Genomic DNA, 21685 nt, shown 5'->3' on the forward strand with positions numbered 1-21685 from the left:
TCAGAAGGGAACCAAACAGCATAGAGCAATGTGATTCACATCCCATTTCCCTGGGAAAAGTATGAAGCAGGCAAGCACAGAACACTGACAACTCTTCCCTGAAGTCTAGGCAGCCAAAACCTGATCCATGCATCCTCACCAACACAATAGGGTAATGAGCTCTCACTGACCAGGATCCTCGGGCCACTCTGATGGAACACTGGGGAGGCAGTCTTCCCTAGCAATAGTCAGCACGTTCCTGTCTGGGGGTTGGGAACTCACAAAACAGCTAGAGACCATGAGCCACAGCAATGTGCATGGCTGCATTTCTGGGTGTTTGGACTGCAGGCTATACGTGGAGACATGAGTACAGTTTAAGAATAATGCTGTGTATGTCATTAAGATGGGCATGAGTATATACTAAAGGACATGGGGCGGAGGGTCCACAGCAGTAAACAGCTTCACTACATTTGGGTTCTATGGAGACACCTGTACTGTCTGATTCTAAATCAAGTTAGATAGATTTCATGAAGCACGGCAAGCATCTGCATGCACAAGACTGGCAGCTGGAATGGCACTGAGGAGCACTGGTCCCACTATATATAGCTCCATCCGCTCAGGACCAAGCTGAGCTGAGGCAGCTCTGGACATTCACTAGCCAGCAGCAGATACACTCTGCACCTATCTCCCTGTATAAGATGATCTCAAACCAGCAGCGGGCATGATGTACCTACACCAGGCTCTGAAGGGCACACACACAGCATGCAGGAGGTTAAGGTTCCATCACCTCCTCCCCAAAGCCACCATGGCTAGAAACTTTGGAAGCAATGTTGACACTTTAAAAATGGAGCCATTATTTAAACACAACCAAAGAAGTGAGCTCAGGAGCAATTCACATGCTGGGGATACTATTATACTTTTAGCAGAGCCTCACCCACGACAGCTCCCAAACTGGTCCCCAAATCCTGACAGAGATCCCAGGTGGTCCCTCTGTGCTCCTTCAAGAAGGGATGGCATTAGGACCCCTACTAAATTTAGACTCTTCAATGTTGCCAAGTAGAGAAGTCACCTTAGCTTGCCAATGGTACTAAAAGTGGGGCAGGGTACACCACAGTGCAGTATCCAGCCCATGTCTGGCTCTGTAGACTAGGTCACCATACTGGAATAGAGTGTGGTTCACATACTGCTTCCTCACTGACACAAGCCAGTGGAGCTGAACAGAACAGTGTGCAGGGCTACTGAGGACTTGAATCACTGAGGCAAGCCCACTGTTGCCAACTTGAATAGCACTATTCATCTGGTTAGGTGTTGAGGGGTAAGTCCTACTTTGTATCCCAGTCTGTCCTGGAACTCGTGGCCTTCCTGTTGTGCATGGCATGAGCACTGTTTGAGCAGCACAGGTATGTCACTCTTTTTGTTAACTTAGAGAAGGCAACAAACCATAGTACCAACATGGCAACAATCAGTGGCAGGTGAGGATGGAAGCCATGACTGCTCCAGTGCAGCCAGCTAGGAAGGTTATTGACAGGGAAGGGCTTCTGGGCTGGAGCATGGAAGAGGTAGTGTGTCTAGGTCAACCACCAAGCAGCTACTGCCAGCTCTTCCCAACTCTGGCCAGCATGCTGCACTTGCACCAAATTCTAGATACTGCCAGGGAATCAGGTCAGCTGGCAAAAGGCCCAGGGGCAAAGTGAGTACCAGCTCAGCTTTTGAAGAAAGACAGGCCTGAACACACACCTGTAACCCCACACCATGAGACAGAAGTTTCAGCTTCCACACTGACAAACGGAGTGACCTATATCCCACACGGATGCATGCAAGAGTTTAAGACAAAGTTTCCAGTGCTTGGGAGGCTGAGGCAAGAGGACTGCTATGAGTTCGAGGCTGATCTAGGCCATCCAGTGAGTTCCAGGACAGTCTGGGCTATAGAGAAAGACCATGTCTCAAAGAAACGAAATTGTTAAAAATAAACAAAAAGACAATGCCTTGGCCACACAGTAGGCCCATGGTGAGCATGGGCATGAGCTCACTATGTGCCAGCCCCAGTCTTCCCCAGCAGCTCTGCTTCAGGAACTCTTGTTCTCAATTCTGAACAACAGAAAAGCATGCAATAATTAGACACAGATGCTTCTGCCCCAGTATTTCAGGGCCAGGCTTCCCACGACCATCAACATGACATGCAGGGACAAACTAAACACTGCTGGGAAATGTCAGTTACTTCTCTTCACATTACAGTAGTGTGTCACTCATGGAGATACAGAGTGTATAAGGTCAACATGGGATTTACCTGTCTCCGGTGCTTTCTTAAGTCACTAGGCTGACAGATGCGTGTAAAGAAAGGAGAGAGAGAGCAGGTTTACTGTACATGTCGGAGGGGTAAAAGACTCGAGGACTAGTGAGACAATTGCCAAACAGGGCCAGAAGGACACACACAGGTTGAGCACTGAGAGGAAACATCACTGGAAATAAACATTCTCAAGACAGTTAAAAAGTATGCAGATTTCCCAGAAGGCAACACTAATTATTACTTGGCTAAGATTGGGTTTCAACAATGTATTAAAACCCAGCATTCCTTGTAAGCAAGGACTCTAATGACCCTCACTCGAAATCAGACTCTCTGTTGCTAGCTGCAAACACACTGGAATTTAATAAATTCCATCAGGAGCTGTTACATTATCTATTATAAAGTCAAACAAACCTGCTTTGAGCTAATCACCTACTGGTCATTAACTCAAAATCCTACCTAGAATTTGATTTACAACTTTTCAAAAATAAGTTGATTGTTTAAAGCAGTAAAGCAACTCCCCCTGCCCCTGTGAAAATCTTCAAGTAAAGCTTGTGGGGTACCAGGGAGAGCCTCTCAGCCTTACAGTATGCACAACATTAAATGTAAGAATTTATCAAAGACAGCAAGTCTGTCAGCAGGTAGCTGAAAGCTGTGTGACACCAGAACCAGAAGGGGCTGTGTCTGGGCTTCTATCAGTACCACACAATGTAGGTCACCTGGACATACAGGACACTCCCTTGTAGAATCACAGCCTACATATCCTTTCCTACCCTGTGTCCATGTGTAGAATACACAAATAATAGAGAATGCATTCTTAACATGAAAAGAGCAACAATTGCATCCTTTGTTTGTTTGTGTTTGTTTTGAGACAGGATATCTCTATATAACCTTGGCTGTCCTGGAACTCAATCTATAGATTGAGTGGGCCTTGAATTCACAGAGATTCGCCTGTCTCTACCTCTCAAGTGCTGGGATTAAAGGTGTGCACCACCACTGCCTGGCCAACAATGATGCACTCCTCCAGCATACTGCAGATGTACACTTGGATGCCTGATCACCTACAGAAGCTGAGGGGCTGTCACAGCATAGGGTGGGCAGACAGACAGGGATCTGGGGTCAGGATCAGATGGAAGCACACTGATAGAGAGCAGGAAGACAGTCTTAAGCTGGAAAAAAAAAAAAAAGATCATACAGCTATTCCTACAAAGTGTTCGGAAGAAGCATGAAACCACAGACCACTCCATGAAAGTTAAGATCTTACCCACTACACTAATGACACATATTACATAATGCATCAAAATACAGGAGACTATACTATTAAACTGCTCATTAAAATGATTCCACTGAATTAGTTACATGCCCACTGCTAGTGTCAAGGGAAATTGCAAATGAAAGCAGCAGCAAAAAGGTGCAGCATGGCAGGGTAGCTAGGATAGAGACTGAGTCCAAGTTTATTATGTGGGCTCTTAGGATCATGCACATGCTAAACCCTCAACAGTCACTGGGAATTCTGAGATCCACACATCTGGGTCACAGAATTTCTGAGACAAAAGTGCTCCCAAGCTAAGCAGTCAAGACACTTATCTCCTTCGGCTCCATAGTCTACAGGTCTCCTGAGTGGCCCTTGTGCCTCAGAGCTTAGAGATACCCCTGATGTGAAGGGCTAAGGGACTCCCTTCATACATTTAAAAAAAAAAATGTTTGAAGATGGAAGCCAAACCAGGCACAGGCTAAGCATGCTCATCCCACAACTGTCCTCACCCCAGGCTCCCTGCATGTCTTCCCACATGCTACAACACCTCTCCAGTTTTTTCTGCTCAAATAGGAAACATAGCCCCTTCTGGCTTGCACCAGACCCCTGCCTAGCACCCCATAACTAAGTGTAACATGCTGGTCTGGTCATCTAAGTATTATAATAAATTTGCATTGATGACTACCTAATTACTAGTTTTAAAAAAAAAATAGGGTTTCACTATATAGCCCTGGCTAATCCAATTCACTATGTAGACCAGGCTGGACTTAAACTCACAGAAATCACCTGCCTCTGTCTCCACCCCTTCAGCTTTTAGAATCTGGAACCTCTTGGAGGAAAATGTGACTTCCATGTGTAACCCTTCCCCAGCACACTGAAGTAGAAAAGGTACCACTTACCAGAGTCATGACACCTAGCCTGTCCACCTCCCGGGCTGGACTGTGAGGGACCCTTCTCGGCGTGGACCGACCACTGCCTGGAGGAGAAGAGCCAGCGAGCGAGGAAGCAGGGTATGGGGGGATGGAGCTCATTGATCTAAAACGACCAAGATTGTCCAAGCTTCCACTGCCCACTCTGCTCTCAATTTCCTCTGCACGCTGCTCTGTATTCTCCTTCTCTTCTTGTATGAGCCTAAAATCCAAATAAGAGCAGTTGGTCTTATTTCATCAGGAAGCCCTGTGTGTGCAAGCAGAACAAGCCAAGTCTGGCTGAGGGCAAGGGGTCTTATATGTGAGCCTAGCAGCTGGAAGCTACAGTGAGGGGAAAGTGCCTTCAAGACCAATGTGGGCTACAGCAGAATGCTGGTAATGTTAGCACTATCAGACTGTCTCCCTCCACTGACAGCTAGAATGTTCCTGTTCTCATTCTTAACACAGATGAAGGTATGCTAAGCACTGGATGACAAAAGGAAAAGAAACCCACTGCTTCTTGTCCACAGCATGATCAAGTCACCACCTCAACTTACACAACAGCACCTTGCATGTCTTGTGTCTGGCATTCCAGGAACAGCTCTGGGTAGCAGGGGAGTGATTTGGGCCCTGCTTCTCTATTTATGAAGGGATGGAAGAGTTTCACCTCCCCTAGTATAGTGCAGAGAGGTGGCCAGGCTGTCAGAGGTAAAGACTATCTCAGAAGCCCAAGTGCTCTGCTGTGGGGGGCTGTAAAGGGGATGTTGATCTCAGCTATACCATGTTTTCCCATGGAAGTGAACTCCTGTAAGACTCATCTCTTGAGTTTTCAAGTGTACAATGCACTAGGTCTCATTATATAACACCTTCTCGCATGTATAGCATCTACCCTAGTCACCTCCCTGTCTCGTTCCTTCCACTCTTACACCTCCACAATATCCACTCCAGTCTCCTCATCTCCTTCTACTTTCTTCCTTTTCCTCTCATTTTGAAGCAGATTCCATGTAACCCAGACTGGCCTCAAATACTTGATTATAGTCTAGTCTGGCTATGAACTCCTCCTCCTGCCTCCACCTTACAAAAGCTGGGATGACAGATGCATGCCATTGCCTCCTGGTCCCTACTATCCTTGGGTCTCTTATGTAATAATAATAAAAAAATAATAAATATTGCGCGCGCACACACACAACATACATACATACATACATACATACATACATACATACATACATATACCTGATCTCTTTGTTGATGGCATCCAGCTGCTCCTGAAGCATCATGGCCAGTGTCTGTGCATCAGCCTGTCCACTGGGCGATAGCAGATCAACTGAGCTGAGCAGAGTGTCTCTGTCATCTTCGCCATCTGACACATCCACATCACTCTCAAATGCCTGTGCCACATTTGCCAGGACACTGGCTTGTTGAGCCCGTTCCCAATCTTGTTCATTGAGGGTCTGCACCTACCAACAAGAACACTATGTCTCAGCAGACAAGAATAACACCAAGCACTCTAAGGGCAGGAAAGGCTGCTATCAGAAATATGAACAGTCTTACTGCAGGTCAAGGCTTTAGGAAGATGCTCATGCGCCTGAGCTGCTGCTAAACAAGAGGCACCTGACAGACAGAGAGGTTGGGCCCTGTAAAACACACCTATAATGGAAGCACCTGAAAGGTAGCTATAGAGATCGGTCTAGATTTGGGGGCCAGTCTGGGCAGATGTCTCAAGGTGAGAGAGCAAGCACACATATTGTGATAAAAAAAAAATGTCTGGGACATTAGTGGAAATTAAAAAAGAAGCCTAGTGGCACATAAAGGGGCATGTCCATCTACCATGGAATGATGCACTGGGTGTGAGTTTCCCAAGCCTGATATAGATAAGCACCAAGAAAAGCCAGAGGAGGAAAGCAAAGCAGGCATGTGAACACAGCCAGTGGCCACTGGTGGAGTTTCCAGGGGTAAAGGGCTATACAGAGAAGATAAAGAGAAGTGTTGTGATCACTGCCCATAGCAGCCAGTGTTAAATCCTGCTGGTAGGTTAATAAAAATCTTCATTACCCCTCCCCTTTCAGCTGCTACCCTCCCTCCCTCTCTGTAGATAGAAGGCCAGGGCTCATGCCCTCCTCACCTTTCCTGCAGGGGCACTATACCCGCTGTGGCTTCCTCCCAGACTTCCTACCAGTGGCACCCTCTTTCAGCTGGTTCATCTCCTCAGATAAGAACAGCACCTCCATCTCTCGTCTTAAAACCACAGATAAAACCCACAACCTCCTGCCACCCCACTTCCTTGCCTATCAGCAAAAACTCTCCAGCAACTGCCATCTGTTTCTGCCCTTCCTCCCACTCACAAGGGCTCACTCAAAGTAGGCAGAGCACCTCACTCAAAGTGAGCAGAGCTGGTCAGCCACCAAAGGTTCAGGCTTGGTGGCTGTCCCCAGGTCCCAACCCTCCTGGCTTATCATTATCCTAGCCTGTAACACTCACAGTAACAGCTGGCTACTCTAGAGTCAGGTGTCCAAGTTTCCTATTGCTTCTTATCCTTGGCATACTGCAGTGATTTGAAAATATACTCCTCTCTCCAAATGGAAGACAATTCTATGGTCCCATATGGAAACAGACCACAATGACTCACAGGAATGGAGGGAATTTGGCTGATAAAAAGGCATGTGGCTTCCCAGACCATGTAGTTAAGGACCTGGGCTTTCCTCCTGGCTTTCTTCAAATGTGAGGTCTGAAGAGAGCCAGCAGCATACTACAAGGACCTCAGGGAGTTCATACAGGTCAGTCAGCAAGGGTTTGAAGGCTCTGGCCCATACTGCCAAGCCTTCCCCATCTACATGCACCCAAGACCCTGAGTCATGCTGCTCCTAAATCCCAGGGCCCATGAACTGAACTGCACATAGCCATGCCATGAGCACAGAACTTCACGGTACCGACTACAGAGCTAGCTAGGTACAGAATACTGCTCACTGCTTGCAACTTCAAACTACTCTTGAATTCATGGCAATCCTCCTGCTTCAGTGTCTTGGAAACTAGGATTACAGGTGTGTGCTGTGCCAATACACATGGCATCCTTTACATTGTTTACTATTTCAAGTACATACCAATTAGCATTAACTTAAAGGATATCTTATTAAAAATTCTGTTCTTAAAGAAAGAACTAAAACCAAAAAGCAAGCATACCCTAAAAGCAAGCTCTTAGCCAGAAAAGCCAAGGAAAGGAACATGGGGGAAGAAGGAGACCGAGAGTCTGTCCAAGAGGAACAGGTGACGTTCCGCAAGCGGAGGCCTTGCCTTGGAGGGCTCGTCCCGCAGCGCCGCCAGCCGGCCCTTCTGGGGGCGCCGCAACACTGCACTGGTGCTGTAAGCATCCACATGCCCGTCTGCCACAGGGAACCTGAAGTCCGGGACGCTGCCCAAATGGGGTCGGCTGAAACACGGGAAAAGGTGGGTATCAAAAGGAAGGTAAAGTATCAAGTTGGAAAGGTCTTCGAGGAGGATCCCCTTGAACCTGCCCAAGAGCTCTCAGCTACCCAGCCCTGGCCAGAAAAACCCACTTAACTACTACAATGGGATGAGGGGAGGTTTAGACACCTGAGGCCCATCTGAGAGGCTCTTTCCAGGTCAAGGGCACACCCAGGTACCACCTGTTGCCATCAACCTGCTCTGTGGCCAAGTTCAAGCTAATGATAACAGCACTTCTGGAAGAAACTAGAAGCTAGGGATTAATATAGCTTAACACAGATAGTCACAGAGCTTCATACCCTCAGCTGAAGAAATCTCTAGAAAAGGGGACAAGGTTGAGCAACCAAGGAGGATCTGACCACTGCCAGTTTCTACAGCCAAGGTGTAGAGAGGAAGCAGAGCAGCAGGAGCTCAACCTCAGCATTCAATGCTCCCCTCCTCCAAGTGCTACCCCTAAAACTTCCTGGGAAAGTAGGTATTCGCCCTCACTCCAGAACTCCATCAGAGGCCAAAGACAAAGATCTATGCACAGGAGTCCCAGGGGAACGCCTGCACACAGGACCAGTGGGACTTGCCAACTCATCCCCTTTGGCATCACTGACCCCTCATCTTCTCCATGTTTCAAAGACATGAGATTGATGACTTCCTTTCTAATGCCACTTCCCTACCTCTGATTCCTCAGGAATCTGGCACCTCAGCATGATTCCAGTCAGAATTCCAAGCTAAGGAGCTGAGTATAGCACTGTGTTAACTGCAGGAAGCTCTGGGATCTGAGAGCTTTCAACCCTCCTACTCTTCATGTTGTTTTCTAGCTTTACCTCCCTGAGTCCACTCCTCACCTCTCTCCACTCAGTGGGACAAATCACAGCAATATGACTGACCTCACTGTCAAGTCCTGTGAAACTAGCCAGTGAACCCACCAGCTGCTCTGTGCCTGAATTCTTTCTACCCAGGGAAGGGACTCACCCTTGCAAACAAGCCAGCTCCTCTCTGTTGTACCCTATGTCTCAAGGGCATGGGGAAAGACAGCAGAGTTCCCAGAGCCATAATCCCCACCTGTCACCTGAACTGCTACCCAAACATGGGCACACTTCCCCCTTCCACACCTTTCCTTCCTTTATAAAACTTCCTGTTGAACAAAGTCACACATTAGCCAGCTGTGATGGCACATGCTTGAATCCTGGCACTTGGGAAAGATGAGAGGATCAAGAATTTGAGGCCCATCTGGGTTACAAAAGAAAGATGACTCAGCAGTTAAGAGCAAGTACTGCTCTTCCAGAAAACCTGAGTTCAATCCCCAGCACCCATATCAGGTGCTCAGAACTGCCTGAAACTCTAGCTCCAGGAGATCCAGTGCCGCCTTCCGGCTTCTGTGGGTACTTACTGCACTGCACACACGGACATACTCACTCACACACAAAATACACACACATGATTTACACTAAAATACACTTGTCAGAGAGAGAGAGAGAGAGAGAGAGAGAGAGAGAGCGCAAGTCTCTTAGAGTACTGCTTACTAGCTCCCAACAACAGGTCTGCTGTTGCCACAGTGATGGTACCTGCCTCACTCCGTCACTTTGGCCATGACTGCTCTGTCCCCATGGCCCTTTCTGTCTCTTCCAGTGCAGTGACTACCTCACCCTCTGGATTTGCAATGAGGGTTCCTGGTTCTGTAGGGGCACCTTTCCTGGTATGAAGTAGGCCAGGTTAAGAAAGGCTGCAGGAGGCCTAGCTTATACAGCACCCCAAACTGAGTGCAGAGGCATCAGTACAGGTCCCACACTGTCTCCTTGCCTGTTCCAAGAAGTCTGTTTGCTACCCAATAGTGTCTACCTCAGTAGGTGACTACCTCAGTAACTTCTACTGAAGATCAACTCTCATAAGAAAAAACAAAACAAAACAAAAAACAAAACCCAGAAAAGTAAGACCCAACAAGAACTGCTTCTACAAGAAAAGTTAAGAGTGCTTTAGGGCTGTGCACTAAGTGCTGTGATCCTCTCAGGAGCTGAGTCACCCTATAGCAGCAACGAAAAGTCCTTTCACAACATAATTCCAAAATGCAGCACTGAACTCACAAGCAACAGATTCTGAATAGCTAGCTGCCATGTGACTACTCTGTGAGGCCTGTCCTTCCACTCTAATCATGTTCATTAGCTTGTCCCCTCCACTGGGCACCTCAGTCAGCATATCCAAATACCAAGGAACTTCTTCCCATCTTCTAGAGCTCCATTGTGCTGCCCAGAGGCAGCAACAAGCCCTTGTGCACACACAGGACTCAAAACTTGCCCATCTGTAACCACCATACCCGTGATGAAGTGAAGGGCCTCTCAGTCTCATCTGGTCCAGCTCAGCCCTCAGGGCTTCAATATTCAGGACAAGTTGGTCCTAGAAAACAGTAAATAGCTTCTATGACTGTTCTCTCATAAGGACTGAGCACCTGTAAGGTGCATTTCAATTCTGAGACTACTTCCTAAGTCCTAGAGCAAGCAGGACTCAAGCCTCCAAATCCATGGATGCCCTAATGAATGAAAAGCAGTATTCTTGGTTATAGGAGAATTAAAAAAAAAAAAAAAAAAAAAAAAAAAAAAGGACAAATGCTGTAGTGTAAAATGCACTGACTGTATAAAGGGCCCACCCAGTCTTATTGTCTCCCATTCCCACCTACCCAACAGATCCCTGCTGGCCATGCCTTTTACTAGCTGGCCATACTATAATGTTAGTCTCAAACCGACCCCCCCAACCCCCACCCAAGGACCCAGGGTTGTGACCATGTGCACAAAGTATTCAACATGCCCGCCAAGGGGCTGTAAACTATGAGGACTAAGAGAGCCACCAGAAGGGTTTTTCTCAATTCCTTTCAAACATCTGTGGTCACTGTCACTGCAATAATTCAAATCAGCTCCTCTGGTAATTCTCATTGAGCAGGAGAGTAAAGTACCTTATCATGCTGTGTCTCTTCCAGTTGCTTCTTTGCATTTTCAACTTCCCGTAGGAGAGAATTCTGAAAAAGAGACTGTCCTTGAGGGCTGATTCTTTAAAATGGCCCATTAAATATATCAGCTGCACTTGCTTAAGCCAGAGAACAGTCCTGAAAGAAGGACCTGACCATGGGAGGCACCAACAGCAGGGTCATAGCCCAGTCAACTAACACTAACCATGAGTGAAGTCAGATGCTGGCGTGCCTGACCCTGTATACAATCTATCTATTCACTAACAAATCTTAAATTAGGCCTGCCACATTTATGGTACAACAGCTTTTGCTGATGCTGTTTATTTTGTTTTTAGATCCCCCACCCACCCAACTCCACCCCACCCCAACCTCCAACCCGGCTCCCCAGCAGAGAGTCTTTCTTATTCTGTAGACCAGACTAGCCTGAAACTTGCAGCAAATCTTCCTGCCTCAGCATCTGGGATAACAAGTATGAGACATCACACTTGACTTTCAAATTTGATTTCATAATCTCTTACAAGTGGTCTATAGTGACTTTTGGAAGTAGACAGGTTTGGGGTTTGTTTGTTTATTTTTGAGATGGGGTTCCTCTGTAGCTTTGGAGGCTGTCCTAGAACTCACTCAGTAGACCACAATGGCCCTGAACTCACAGAGATCTGCCTGCCTCTGCCTCTGCCTTCTGCCTTCCAAGTGCTGGGATTATAAGCATGCACTACTACTGCCTGGCTTAAGATTCTAAAATCTTCATTTTATGAAGTTACTAACTTATCACAAACTGCTAAAGGATAATTAAGACATGCAAATTAATCACCTTATAAATGATCAAGGTTTTTAATTTGCTCAAAACTAAGTTTGTAGTTATGCTAAGCACAAATTTAATTCACTTACAGGGACAAGCTTTGGCCTTCTATGTATGTTTTTAAGGTTAAGCCTTCCAACACATCCTTCCTCCATGGAACTATTTTGCTTGTTCAGACTGCTGACAATTTTGTTTCATGTACAGTGTCAACTAAATAGGTACTTTCAGGCTTGCATGGAAAAATCCAATTATTTTCTACTTGAGAAATTTTCTATGATTATCTTAAGTACTTCTAAATATCCTGTTACCCAGTAGGAAAGTCTTCTTAAACTCATAATTAAAATTGTCCTTAAAATTTAAAGATACCAAATTTTAGATTAAAATCCTAATGACTATTGTTAATTAAATGGATTCTGTTTGCTGTTTAGTTTTACATTTTCCTTTGGTCTGATAAAAGATCAGACTCTGACAAAAAGAAAATAGTTAAAAGAGGCTCAAGAGAGCATATCCTCTATTAAAGGCATTGGTTTATACAGCATCAAGACAAATTGTATAAATTATTCCAAGCTTGTAATGCAAAACTAATAATAAATGAATATCAGCTGATATCTGAAAATACAGGTGTCTGTGTCTTGAACATTCGTTGCTAACAGGTATGTAAAGATCTGTACTCATTCACAATGCCTCTCCCTAAAAAGTCAGCTGAAGAGCACAGTCGCAGGCATGATACAGAACCCTAAAATCTCCAACAAAATACCATTGTATATCTAAAATTTAACTCTATCAAATAGCTCTTTACACATTCCTTTCTGAGGACCCATTACAAGTGAAAGACTGATAATGCCCCTGTTTATGTACACAATAAAATAAAATAAATAGTGTGGTAGTTAATGAAATATCTGATTTGAAACAAGCTGTATATAATACTATGGGAGGCCAGTTAGAAATGTGGAGGGAACAAATAAAATGTGATTGGAATGTTACATTCTATTGTGTTACACCTTTAAAGTTCCATAACAGCAAGCATAAGACTGGTGTGGTGATTTGAATGTAACTGGCTACATAAGCTCATAGAAGTGGCACTACTGGGGAATGTGGCCTTGTTGAAGTAAGTGTGTCACTGTGGGGGTAAGGCTTTGCTTCAGCTTAGCTCAGTGTCATAGTCCATTTGCTGCTGCCTTCTGATCAAGATGTGGCCAGCACTATGTCTGCTGCACACTGCCATGTTCCCCACCATAACAATAATGGATTGAACCTCTGAAACTTTGAGCAAGCCATCACAATTAAATGTTTTCTTTATAAGAGTTGTTGTGGTCAGACAGGTGTTGGTGGCACAGGCCTTTAATCCCAGCACTTGGGAGGCAAAGGCAGGCCAATCTCTGTGAGTTCAAGGCCAGCCTGATCTACAAAGCTAGTTCCAGACAGGCTCCAAAGCAATACAGAGAAGCCCTGTCTCGAAATGCGCCCCCCGGCCCCCCCAAAAAAGAGTTGTTGTGGTCATGGTGTCTCATCACAGCAATAAAAACCCTAAGGCAATTGGGAAAAGGGTAAGATGCATTTGATGGGTCGCTCTAATTCTTCTCAAATGATTTAGAATTTATAGTAAAAAATTTAAGGAAACTTTCTCAAAAAGGTTACCCTATGTAGCTCTTGTAGACAGACCAGGCTGGTCTCAAACTAATGGAGATCCGCCTGCCTCTGCTTACCAAGTGCTGGAATTAAAGGTAAGCACCATCACCACCTGGCTATTATCCTTGTTCTTACAGTAATAACTTTATTGGCTTTAAAATGTATTTTAGCTTATTTGCATAAGATTGTGAAACAACACTTTAAGGCAACTTTAAGGCAACATAATCTTCAATGGGATTTTATAAGAAAGCAGGCTCAGCAAACCATGGGGAGCAAGCTAGTTAACAGCACCCCTTCATGGCCTCTGCATCAGCTCCTACCTCCAGTTCCTGCCCTGCTAGAGTTCCTGTCCTGACTTCTTCAATGATGAACAGTGATGTGGAAGCATAAGCTAAATTAAATAAACTCTTTCCTCTCCAAGTTGCATTGGTGATGGTGTTTCATCACAGCAATAGTAACCTTGACTAAGACATTCATTATGTAGTCCAGGCTGGTCCCAAACTCAAGATTCTTGCCTCAGCCTGGGTGTAGGGATCAGGGTGTATACCCCATCAGACATATATGTAAGTAAAACAGCAGTACACATAAGGAGAGGATGGACACACAAACAGCACTCATATGAGGAGAAACACAGCCAGTCTCTAGCTAGCAGGTGACAGAGAACAGGTAATATCTTTCCCTGTCTTCAGGAGAACGTGTCCCCTGCCATTTTCCCAGGAAGCACTGCCCACCTTGTCCTCCAGCGCTGCCATCCTCTCCTTCAGATGCAGCTGCAGCCTCTCATTGGACTCCGAGAGCAGCTTGTCCACAGTGTCAGACAGACGCTTATTATGTTCCTCATTCATCTTTTCTCTCTGCCTTGCCTAAAACAGGAGAGGAAAGCTTCCAACTTCAGGCTCATGTCCGGTCCTTCAGAAGCATCAGGACCAATGGTCACCAGAGGCTGTGACCTAGAGGCACCTAGAGGCTGTGACCTTCAGAAGCGCCAGGATCAATGGTCACCAGGGGATTCCTTTCATCCACAGGGGACTTTGAGGTGCTGACTACCTCTGGGACATGAGAAACTCAGGACAATCTTGGTGAGGCTGTGAACTAGAAGAGGCTGCTGCTTTTGCTAAATCAATACCTATGAACGTCTCAAGAATGTCATCATTCTCTAGCTCTCAACTGCAGATAGTAGAGTTCAGAAGAGGACTCTGAGAGGTCAGAAGAAATTTGAGGGGATCAGTATATTTGCATATTGGCCCAGGAATTTCTCTGAGTGTGAATAAAAGCTTGAGTCTGGCTTCAAGGGAAAAGACTTAAATGTACAAAGTAAAAGCTGAGCAAGCATAAACACAGGTTGTCTCTATCTATACTCAAAACTACAAATGACAACGTAGTAAATTTCCAATGTGCTTACTCAGCCAGCACTCAGGAGGCTGAGAGGCAGGTGGATCTCTGTGTACTTGAGACCAGCCTGGTCTACAAAGCAAGTTCCAGGACAGGCTCTAAAGCTACACAGGGAAACCCTGGCTTGGGGGGGGGGGAGTGCTAACTCAAGACTAGAGCTATGTCTACTTGGCATACACCCAAGCCTACTTCACTCAAGTCCCAGCACCCAGACAGGACTGAATCCCCAAGGAAGGGCTGCATCAGACCTAGCAACCCTGCATGGGGAAAGCATGGGTGGTAGAACCTCCTAAGATCCTCAGATTTGTGTCTAATAGAAATAGCTGCCATACATGGGAAGCCCTGCTGGGCAGACACCTGACAGCCCTTCTCTGAAGAGTATGCCTGTTTCTGGCCATACCTGAACACTCTCAAAGCCAAACAGCTGGAAGTTCAAGCGCAAATGTGACTGTCTAGTCAGGGCTCAGGGACACTGTATACAAACCTCACAGGTTCTGTGACAATATGCCTAAGCCCATGTTGCCTAAGACCTTAACAGGAGCTTAAAATCATCATTTCCCAGGAGTTCTCTTAGTGCCCTGCAGCTTTGAATTGATGGGAAACACTGGCTGCTGTGCTGTGCAAAGTTTCCACAGTCCAGCACCCATGCTTCTTCCCTCCATAGCAGGCCTGTTGCAGATGGGGCCCAGGATTGCTTCGTGCCCTGTGTCTTGATGCCTCTGCCTGCCTCTCCCAGGACAAGCTCTATGACCCAGCTGAAACAACACTCTCCAAGCTGCTAACACAGGTGAGCACTGGTACCTCCCGCTCTGACACCATCACATCCTGAGTGACAATTCAGGACCTGAGGTCAGGGTCAGTGCTCTGGCCTGAACATGGGCCTCATGCTAAGCAGGGCCAGTAACCTAAGGTAACAGGCCTTGAATTTTAGTTTCAGGTTCTAGGGAAGTGTTTCTCAACTTGTGGGTCATGGCCCCTTTCACAGGGGTTTCCTACAACCATCCTGCATAGCAGATATTTACATTATAATTCATAACAGAGGTGAAATTACAGTTATGAAGAAGCCTGACTGTGCCTGAAGTGCCATGACACCTCTGCTGCCATCAATGCTGATACAATGCCAGTAAGTAACAAACACACTGGTGCAGTCCAAAAAGACCAGAGCACAGGTCCACAGGACAAGAACCGGATGAAAGGAGGAATTGTGGCAGAGAAATCCAAGGCCGCAGTGGCCTGTGTCCCACCTCAAAACCAGGCTCAGCCCCATCCATACCCGCTGCAGCTCCTGATTCTTCTCCTCCAGCTGTGCCTCCATCTGCCGCAGCCTCTCTTCAATGTTGCCATGTCTCTCCTCAGCCTGCCAGCAAACATGACAAAAGCTGATCCTCTGCTCATTTCATTTACACTGGCTATACACTATTGTAGCAGCAGCAAGCACCACATGCTGTATGGACCATGTCTACCCTGACAATGGGACAACAGCTCCTCATCTCCATTAGCATCTCCTCCATGGCTTCAATGTGTATACTATAAGGTGACTAATCCTCTTATGTTGACCTGAAGCGTGGCGGTGCTATTGACTGCCTTTCTGTGTTCCCCCACACTGGTCTGCCTTGGACAACCCATCCACTGAGTGCCTCTGGTGGTCAGTATGGGGAGCAGGAAGCAGCAAGCACGAGCATAGGGCACAGTTCTACCTTCCTAAGCTTGGAAGAAAGCTCCAACAGTTTAGCTTCCTTAGCAGCAGAACTCCCAGAAGACAAAGGACCAGACTACAAAGCGACAGGACAGGAAGGACAGCAGGGAGAAAAGAAACCAAGACTTTAGGAAGGTGACCAGGGAAGGCAGGTGCAAGGTTCTGTTAGAGCTGACAAGGACTCCAATGTCCAGACCTAGGTGCAGGAGTGGGCACAGAGCCCACTCTAGGTTTCCCTCACCCAGGGGATGATGTCTCCATCTGTATCCTCTCCCTTCCCTCCCTATCAACAAAGTCCAAGCCTGGAAAACAGGACTCATGACAGGAATACAGCCTCTGTTCACGCTGCTATGCCTCACAAACAGGGCACCCACCCATCACTCTCAAAGCTCCTGATTCCTATCTACCACGCTGTGGATGGTGAGGACCCAGAGAGCAGACACCTTAACAACAGTAATGGAAAACAAGAGCATTCTACTAAAAACATTATTTTAAGCTCTGTGCTATGACCCTAAAGTCCCAGCTATTCTGCTACCTGAGACAGGAGGGCCACTAGAGGCAGGAGTTTAGATGGCCAGCCTGGGCTAGATGGTGAGATTTTATTTCAATGAGTAAAATAAACATTTTAAAGTAATCTCAAAAGAATGAAATTACTCAAAGACTATGTGAGTATCTTGAAAGACAAATATTGGTGAGAGAAATAACCGAAGCAGCTGTGACTCTAGGACCCTGACACCAAGGACAGCAGCTTTTACGTGGCAGGTTTGGCAACTGATGGGGAATAAGGGTCTTGAGCTACACAGAAACAGCGCTCCCATCATACAATGGCACGGACACTTCAGAGATGCAAGATGAATGACTGAAACATTGAGGCCTAGCCATATGGCACTACCAGGCCCAGACGCACCTTGGAGAGTGCAGCCACCCTCTGGGCCAGCTCAGCCTCCACCTCTGGCAGCGTCTCCGCTTTGCGAAGGGTCTGCTGCAGCTTCTGCTCTGCCAATTCCAAACGCTCTTGCAACTGGCGGTTCTTGTCCTCTGTCTAGAAAGGGCACAACACCAAAAGTTAAGGCTTCAGCACCTGACAAAGTATCTACTGGCTTCAAAGCATTTATCTGTTCTTTAAAAACAATAAAAACAAACAAAAAACACAGAGGCAGATGGATATCTGTGAGTTCAAGGCCAGTCTGGTCTATAGAGTTCCAGGACAGCCAGGACTACACAAAGAAACCATGACTCGAAAAACCAACCAACCAACCAATCAACCAACCAACCAAACAAACAAACAAACAAACCCCCCAAAAAATTAAGGTGGAGAGAAATAGAGAAAAAGACCCTGACTTTGACCTCTGGTCTCCACAAGCACATACCTATAAATACAGGTGTACATACACATGCATGCACATACACAAACATGCACAGGACAGATGCACGCTCACACCAAAAAGAGAAAAGAAGGAATCAGAAGAATCAAGAGTCTATAAACTTGTAAGAAATAATTCACAAGAAAAACAACATTTGGACTTGATTTCCAACATGCACCTTATAGGTAAAAGGTCTTCAACTTCACAGCCAGAATTAACTACAGTTTGAAAGGGGCCCATAGAGCCCAGTACCTGCCGGTGCATGGAATCTTTATTTGCAATTTCATTTTCAAGTTTGTCATTGAGGTCATGCACAGATGTGGCTTCACGCTGTGCTGCGAGGTAGCGTTTCTCAAGAGTGGTGATTCTCTCCTCCATATCCTCTTTCTGGGCCATCGCCTGTGTTGCAGAGTTCAGAGGGAAATGGAGTGATAAATGCAGAACTCATCAGAACATTCAGGAGACAAAAAGATTAAACATATCTCAAGCATGAAACTGATGTTCCCTCAAAGTAAAGTGTAGGTTTTTTTCAAATTGAATAAGATGGACATTCTTTAAGCATATTCACCCACATGATCAGCAACTTTACCTCGTCAATCTGCTCATGTCACCAAGTGTGTATTTGACTACATACTATTAATAAAACACCCATATGACAGTTCGTGCATCCAAGAATCAGAAGGCACCTGTGGTGAAGGTGTAGCCTGTATCTGCCCACTAACACCCAGGTTCCTATTGCACTGGGGACAGAATTGCTTCATTTTCTCAGGTGAGAGCTGGTGAAACTTGCAAAGCTCAAATATGTTGACAATGAAACAAAAGTCAACAGCAAAGCTATAAAAACCCCAAACATCTCCAAAGACCAGGACCAGAACTTTTGTCATGTGTATCTGTCTTCCATCCCCAAAATTTGGGGTTTAGCTCTTTCCCTATTTCCTAAGTGACTGATGGCAATCTTTAATATATTTTTTGAAGAAGCAAGTCTTAAAAGAATATCACAGGGCAGTGGTGGCATCTGCCTTCGATCCCAACATTCAGGAAGCAGAGGCAGAAAGATCACTGTGAGTTCTAGGTCAACCTGGTCTACAGAGCGAGTTCTAGGATAGACTCCAAAGTTATACAGAGAAACACTGCCTCAAAAAGACAAAACAAACAAACAAATAAATAATAAAAAAATTTTAAAAAATCTTAATTTTCTGCCATATATGATTCCCTGTGGCCCAAGAAAAACACAACCTAGTAGGTTCTATAATGCTGACAGTGTTTTCTTTGGTATGAATTCTTACAACAAATCACATTAATCTCCAAACTAAAGTGCCCTGGTCTCACACATGCTAAAAGGTCAGAACCTCAAGGGGTAACAAAAGACAGGTTCAGATGGGACAGAAAGAGCTTTACAAGACAGCACACAGCTCTTCTTTTGTTTCTAATGATTAATGAGGGCCCTATAAACAGTTGCCAAGGAAAATTGGTTGTGAGGTACATATATAAAAACATATTTCCATAAAGATCCTGATGACCAGAGTGTAGCAACCTCAGTACTCAACACCATCTAAAATGACAGAGGACGGCTGGCACATTCCCTCTCACCCTTACATAAGCACAACTGACACCATGTTTGTGGGTCTGTGGGCAAGTCAGAAGGAACAGAACACAAAGGAAAAGCACACTATTGGGAGCCAGCAGCCATGGAGGCATGTGATCCCCACGTGAGGGCAGTGCAGGAGGGAAGGGCATATGATGTGTATCCCAGAGGTCCCTGTAAGCAAGAGGGAAAGACAAAGGGAACAGAGAGCCAAGTGCACCCCACACTCACTTCACGGACTTCTCGCTGCAGTTTTGTATTCATCTCCTCAGACTTAATGAGGTCTTTTCTAGCTGTGTCCAAATCCTCCTCCAGCTCCGCTGCGTGACTGGACAGGGAGGCCAGGCGCTCCTTCATCTGGCTCTGCTCTCTCGCCTGCCTGTCTATGACTTCCTGCAGCTCCAGCACTTTGGCAAGATCCTCGTGGCCCAAGGAGCCGTCAGAAGACCTCTGAAAAGCACAGTCTTATGGCACCCTGTTTGGCACACCTCCAGGAAACCAAGGACCTTCAGAGGAACCTGCATGCTCCTCAGAGGATACAGACTTCGACATTGTTCCCCAACAGCTCCATGTGGTAAAACAAAACCAGAGACCCCACAGAAAAAAAGCCAATCACTTGCCTTGCCGTTAGTGCTTGGTGTATTTTCCTGTTCATGGTTTCCATCGAGCATTCCATCTGTTAGTGCTTTCTTCTGATTATTCTGTTCTTTTAGAATCATTAGCTAAAACAGAAAATTGAACACACTGGCAGGAGATCTTTATGTAAGAGAAATAAGCAAAGGTGGCCAGTGGCTTTGGGGAACAAGTGGCTGTAACTGCTGTGCAGCCAAAGACTCTGGCAGAGCTCTAGAAACCATCTGTCATCTATGGACAGAAAGAAACTTGGAAGAGGCTAAGACTGAGTCCAGGGACCCCAGCAGGTAGATCTGCACTAGGAAAAGAAGTAACTTCTGGGGTCTATTTATTACTGTCTCACTCTTCTAACTTAAGCAACAATAAACAAACCCCTTCTGTTCCAATCCCATGACAATACCCCAAGCTCACCTCTTTGTGGGTGGCACCCAGCTCCTCCTCTAACAAGCTGCACCTCTCCAGAGCTACCCGTAGTCGTTCTCGTACCTGCAAGTGAAGTGAAGGGGTGAGTATGCACTTGGACTCCTGCTGCATGCCCAATGCAACACAGCATTAGTGGAATACAACATACTGGCTTTCTACTGCCACCAAGAACATCCAGAGGCTCTGTTTTGAGCAAGGCTGAATGAAACTTGTGAACTCCTTCCAGCTGCCTCAGTCTCCTAAGAGCAGGGACAACAGGTGTGTGTTTTAAAATTTGGCAAAAAAAAAAAAAAAAAAAAAAAAAAAATGTTCCTAAATAAATCAACCACTAAGTTATTATTATTTGCTTTTTTGGTGGGGAGGGGAAGGTTGAGATAGAATCTTGCAATTTTTAAGATATTCAAGTCAAGGATGCTTATTAGCCACATAGGCCAGTGCCTTCTAACAGAGAAAAGCGTTTCACAGGAACTCCGGAAATTATAAAACAGTGACCACAGTGTCTAGGAAGCTCTCCTAACGGCACACAGCTGTCAGTTTGGTGACAATACCTTCTCATCCAAGGCCTTGTGATGTTCAAATAGTGACTTCAGTGCTTTTAGCACCTCCACCTCACTGGACACGCCTGCAGGCGACTGTGCCTGCCTCTTCACCACTGTCATCCGCAGAGAGCGCTCATGCCTGGAGACAAGACACTCCAGGTGCTCCAATAGCAGCTGCAACAGAGTGCGCAGACAATAAAGTGCTTGCCTCACAGGTAAACACTCCACCCCACAGCAAGGGAAGATTGCTTCAACTCAGCACAAGCAGAGCAGCCCCATAGGCTGAATTAAAATCTGCTAAGGTCCCATGGTGCCTAACAGGCTGATGGCCCACTCTGCAGAGTGGGAAAGGTATAAACGACTGACCCTGGTGTTGTTCCTCTCTGCCTTCAGCTCAGCGATTTCCTCCTCCCTCTCCAGAAGCTGCTCCCTACACACGTTGAGTTCCTTTGTGAGTGCAGCAAACTCCTAGAGGGCAACAAACACAGAAAGACTGAATGAACTCATGAGCAAACAGAAAAAGAGAAAAGACCCCAAGAGTCTCCACTGTCCCCACCCACTAGAATACACAGGAAGAGGTCTCTGATCCTTCAAGGAAAGGGGGACTGACTGGCCTATCTCCAGGCTTCCTTAATAACCCAGACCCTCACCGAGTCCTCCAGCCTTTCCACCCCTCTGTGTTCCAGCCATGGCCAGTGGGCATGGTGCAATCCAAGCCCATCTCCTCAGCAAACTCAAAAGATCAGGAACAGAGCAGGTAATGACAACCTTTAGTAACTGAAGATAT

The 21685-nt window shown here is 46.1% G+C and overlaps 1 protein-coding gene across 1 annotated transcript in view; it reads right to left on the reverse strand.

The window, feature by feature from the left end:
* Ppfia1 (PTPRF interacting protein alpha 1) overlaps nt 1-21685 on the reverse strand; it is a 76949-nt gene that overhangs the window by 22518 nt on the left and 32746 nt on the right. The window contains exons 3-17 of the mRNA XM_051193485.1: nt 21265-21366; nt 20908-21072; nt 20348-20422; nt 19924-20025; nt 19535-19753; nt 17971-18117; nt 17262-17396; nt 15932-16015; nt 13998-14129; nt 10827-10889; nt 10194-10273; nt 7718-7853; nt 5663-5886; nt 4418-4649; nt 2267-2296 (exon numbers count right to left, since the gene is read on the reverse strand). Coding sequence (XP_051049442.1) covers nt 2267-2296; nt 4418-4649; nt 5663-5886; nt 7718-7853; nt 10194-10273; nt 10827-10889; nt 13998-14129; nt 15932-16015; nt 17262-17396; nt 17971-18117; nt 19535-19753; nt 19924-20025; nt 20348-20422; nt 20908-21072; nt 21265-21366 — 1926 coding nt within the window. The remainder of the gene's footprint in view (nt 1-2266; nt 2297-4417; nt 4650-5662; nt 5887-7717; nt 7854-10193; nt 10274-10826; nt 10890-13997; nt 14130-15931; nt 16016-17261; nt 17397-17970; nt 18118-19534; nt 19754-19923; nt 20026-20347; nt 20423-20907; nt 21073-21264; nt 21367-21685) is intronic.

Source organism: Phodopus roborovskii, unplaced genomic scaffold (assembly GCF_943737965.1).
Source record: "Phodopus roborovskii unplaced genomic scaffold, PHOROB, whole genome shotgun sequence".
In the NCBI taxonomy this organism is placed as follows: domain Eukaryota; kingdom Metazoa; phylum Chordata; class Mammalia; order Rodentia; family Cricetidae; genus Phodopus; species Phodopus roborovskii.